We start from the raw sequence: 4,658 nt of genomic DNA on the forward strand, positions 1-4,658 counted from the left end.
TTTTTTCTTTTGGTCATATAATTTTATTTTATTTTTTGCATCGAATTTTGATCATATATACGAAAGTTCCCTAGTCAACGTGTTGGCAGCGGCAGCGGCAGTATATACGCTGTTGTTGTTTTTTCCTGAGGTGAATGGGCTGTTCATGGGAGGATTTCGCTCGTGGGCTGCAAGGCCTTTGAACGTCGAGCGCTTTCTTGGTCTGTTCCACCGGCCACCGTAGGATGCGCGAGGGACGGTAGGAAACGATCGACGTCCCTCTGCAGTACTTCTACCTTACGTCAGACGATCTGGCGTACTACGTCGAGACGAGAAAGACGAAAGCAGGCTGTGCATCGATGACGAAAGCAGCCAGGCCCACGCCATGCGTACGCCGTTGAAGATGGAATCATTACACTGTTATTAAAGCCCGTCGTTTTACTCGCTGGACGTCTGATGATTGTCCTTCGCATCCGATGCCTGTCAATTAAATCCGATGCCATGCGTACTACAGTTAAATTTTTACCTCCAACAGTTGCGCGGCTGCCAGGCGCGGCGCGAGCGAGTATATAATCGGACGTACGAGACTGCGTGAGACTCACACACTTGCACAGCTGCACTGCTGCACGCCTGCACTGTATATCCATGGCCGCTTCACCGCCGCTCCGTCACGTGGCCATGCTCCCCTTCATGGCTAAAGGCCACGCCATGCCGCTGCTCCACCTGGCACGCCTCCTCCTCGGCCGCCGCCTCGCGTCCGCCGTCACCTTCTTCACCACCCCGCGCAACGCGTCCTTCATCCGCGCGGGGCTCGCCGGCTCCGGCGCCGGCGCCGCGGTCATCGAGCTTCCGTTCCCCTCCGAGGACGCCCCGCAGTGCACGGACGAGCTCCCGTCCACGACGCATCTCGTTGACTTCGTCTCCGCGATGGCGGCGCTCGGACCGGCGTTCGCGGACGCGCTCACCGCGGTTGAGCCCAGGCCGGACCTGCTCGTCCACGACGGCTTCATCGTGTGGGCCAAGGACGTCGCCGACGAGCTCGGCATGCCGCGGCTCGTCACCCTCGGCATCGGCGGCTTCGCCTCGTACGTCTGCGGGGCGGTCATGACGCACAAGCCGCAGGCGCTCGTGAGCTCGCCAACCGAGCCGTTACCGGTCCCCGGCTTGCCAGACCTCCGCATCACCATGGCCGACCTTGGCCCGCCCTTCGACGTCCCGGAGCCCGCCGGCCCGCACTGGGAGTTCGTGTGCGAGAGCTGCAGCAGCATGTACTCCAGCAGGGGCATCATCGCCAACTCCTTCAGCGAGCTCGAGTCGGTCTACATCGACCTGTGGAACCGAGACTTCGACATCAAGATGTGGCCGATCGGACCGCTCTGTCTCGCGGCTCCCGAACCGGCAGTCCAGAGCAAAGACGACCGTGACATCTCGGACTGGCTGGACTCGAGGCTCGCCATGGACCGGCCGGTCCTCTACGTCGCGTTCGGCTCGCAGGCCGACCTGAGCCGGGCCCAGCTGGAAGAGATCGCCGTCGGGCTGGACCACTCCGGCGTAGACTTCCTATGGGTGGTCCGGTCGAAGTGGTTCGACACGGAGGATCGGTTCAATGACAGGTTCGGGGACAGGGGCAAGGTGGTGGAAGGTTTCATCAACCAGCTCGGAGTGCTAGGTAATAAATCAGTCAAAGGTTTTTTCACCCACTGCGGGTGGAACTCTGTGCTGGAGAGCATCACCATGGGCGTGCCAATACTGGCCTTCCCATTGGCGGCCGAGCAGAAGCTCAACGCCAAGTTCGTCGTGGACGTGGTCCACATGGGGCTCCGAGTTTGGGCCAAAGAAGATGCTGACAAGGAAGGCAGTGGATTGGTTGTGAGTGGAGACGTGCAGCTGTTGGCGAGGGAGTTGATCTTCGGAGAGGAAGGGCGACGTGCCGCGGCTAGAGCAAGTGAGCTATCTGTGTCTTCTAGAAAGACCATGGAAGTGGGTGGTTCCTCGTATGAAAACCTGGCAAAGATGGTTCAGGAGGTCTGTGAGACCAATGGCAATGGTGGTTAAATATAATCATTGCCGATTGCTGTTTCGTATGCGTGCTTGGCATTATTGGTGCTCCGGTGGCTTAGTCAAGATTATGGTCGATCATGTTTAGGATGTTTGGAGCCATGTGTACTGTCTTACTCTTTACCGCTTCACTATTATAAAAGTAAGTTGATGATTGTCTGTCGTTTTTTGTGGTACGTCGTCGCTCCTCTCCTCGTCTAGAATAAATGTTGAGAGTTGAGACGTGCAGGTATTGACAAGCGGATTAATCTTCGGAGGCGAAGGGAAACATGCCACTGCTTAATTTAGGTGAGGTCTCAACGTCTTCTAGGAAAACCATGCACATAGGTGGGTCCTCGTTCGAAAACCTGATGCAGATGATTCAAGATGTCAGTGAGACACGTGCTTCAGCAGGTCAGTGAGACCCATGTCATTTATGGAGGTAAAAACATTAGGAGTCTCGCAACTTGCGTAAGGTGGTTAGTTTGATGTGCAAACTTACAAAATACGTATTTCTGGTTCACGAACTTGCCTGATGATGCAAATACGGCCATATTTCACGTATGTAACTGTATCAGGTGCTCACATGATGCCTACGTGTCAGTGGCCCACTGTCAGACTGACATGGCAAGTAGCATGGCAGCAGGCCGAGGCCGAACTTCACAGCGGCGTTCGCTCGCACACAGAGGCACAACCAGTACACCATATAATCTTTAGTGTTTAATGACCTTTCTTATATTTTTTTTACCAACACCGTCTCAGCTTTACAATGCTCCGCTGAATGCGGCCGTCCAACGTACTCCCGTCACAAGTATTTTCGGACGGAGAGAGTACTAAGCAATGTAATCATAGTAGTATACTTATCTATAATATTTAAATAGTTCATTCCATAATTTAATTTTTTTTGACATGCAGTCTATCCACCTTAGCAGGCTTGCCACATCAACATTCTATTACTGGCTTACGGATGGGCCCGACCACCACAACAGCCTTGCCACATCAGCCTTTGTTAACGCTTGACTACCGAAGAGAACGGTTCTTTCCTCTCCCCAGTCCCCACTAGCTTCTGACGTAAGCGTTGCAGCCCCTTTCATCTCCCCAAATCATTCCCCCGCTCATTGATTTTCCCATCGCTCTGTTCCTCTTCTAGGCCATATTCTCTTCATCTTCCTCACCAAACAAATTACAAGTAACAGAGCCTACCACCATCATAGTCTTCACACACAAGAATTAGTGCCCCTGCTCGAGAGTATTACTCAGGTAATCAGATTTCGCCCTCGGAAATCGAAGTGCTAGAGGTGAATCAGGTAGTGAGATTTTGCCCTGGGAAATTTGCGTGCTGAAGGCGACGAATTTGAAATCCCCCGCAGTCAACGCCCGTCGTCTGCTGATACTATGGCCACGTCTTAACCACCACTGTTGGACAGGGTGAATTAGGAGGCGAAAACCCGAAGCTACAGCCAGCGCTGTGGCGCCATCTCCGGCACATCCACGATCCATGTATCGCTTGCCTGCTGAATCACGAGCAAGCCCGTAATCTTATCCGTCCTTCAACGGGCGCCGAGGAGGTACACCAGTAGAAAACAGGGCATTTGTCCCGGTTCGTAAGGGCCTTTAGTCCCGGTTCTTGAACCGGGACTAATAGGTCATTACTAATGCCTTCCCCCTTTGTCCCGGTTCTTACACGAACCGGGACAGATGAGCATCCACGTGGCCGCTGCGGGTAGCCCAGGCAGGGGGGCCTTTGGTCCCGGTTGGTGACATAAACCGGGACCAAAAGGCATCCACGCGTCAGAAGCTGGTTGCTGCTGGTTTTTTTTGAAAGTGGCTGGTTTAGAGGTTTTGGGGGTTAATTTAGGTTGTTATTAGCTAGCTAATAGAGAGAAGTGTCCTCTCTTATCTTCGTGCTTGGTTTACCAACGCTACTGCTATGTTCATTTCACCCGCTGATATATAATAACTCTTCATGCTCGCATCATACACCATTATATATAATAACAAGTCCTACTAATCATGCATCATCATACAACTTCTACTCGTTATTAATAACAAGTCATACGATCATCATACTCATAGTCATCGAACCCAACCCTACATAATTGTTCTTAGCACATCATCAGTATCAGGTAGACCTAAACACACTTAAGATAAAATAGCATAAAACAATATAGATCCTGACTCTCCATTATGAAGAATGGAGATCATCCTGTCTCCAATTCTTGCGTTTCGCTTCCTTTTGCTTCCAAGAAGCTCCTTACGACTATCCATACATTTTTTTCATTCTTTGATTGTCATGTCTCCACTTCTTTTAGAAATCTGGTATGGACAGTTGAGATTCGTAGGACAACCTGGTTATATATTCAAAACATCAAGGCGACCATGCGTATACATCAGATGAGGCACACAATCATTCGGGATTATCTGTTGAAAAATATAGTAATAAATTCGTAGTTAGCAATGATGTACTAGTTTTAGAAGTATGCAAAAAGATGCACAGATGTCGTAATAGTAAAAAATCTTACCAGGGTATCTTCATGGTAGTTACCGTAGTTAAACACGTGCACTAGTGGCACGTATTGACCATAATGTTGAGGAGTTTGATTGTAGACATTGTAATTCTCAAGATCGGTACAAAATGCGAT

The 4,658-nt window shown here is 51.0% G+C and overlaps 1 protein-coding gene across 1 annotated transcript; it reads left to right on the forward strand.

Moving 5' to 3' along the window:
- The first annotated feature begins 473 nt into the window (after window positions 1–473).
- Window positions 474–2,258, forward strand: LOC123159226 (UDP-glycosyltransferase 90A2-like). The gene has a single exon (XM_044577051.1). The coding sequence runs from the start codon at window positions 625–627 to the stop codon at window positions 2,032–2,034; it is 1,410 nt and encodes a 469-aa protein (XP_044432986.1). The 5' UTR covers window positions 474–624; the 3' UTR covers window positions 2,035–2,258.
- The last annotated feature ends 2,400 nt before the right edge of the window (window positions 2,259–4,658 follow it).

The sequence above is a fragment of the Triticum aestivum genome, chromosome 7B, assembly GCF_018294505.1.
Source record: "Triticum aestivum cultivar Chinese Spring chromosome 7B, IWGSC CS RefSeq v2.1, whole genome shotgun sequence".
Classification (NCBI taxonomy): Eukaryota; Viridiplantae; Streptophyta; class Magnoliopsida; order Poales; family Poaceae; genus Triticum; species Triticum aestivum.

Excerpts from the sequence above, each read along its gene's own strand:
- LOC123159226 (XM_044577051.1), top strand. The coding sequence starts at position 625 with ATGGCCGCTTCACCGCCGCTCCGTCACGTGGCCATGCTCCCCTTCATG.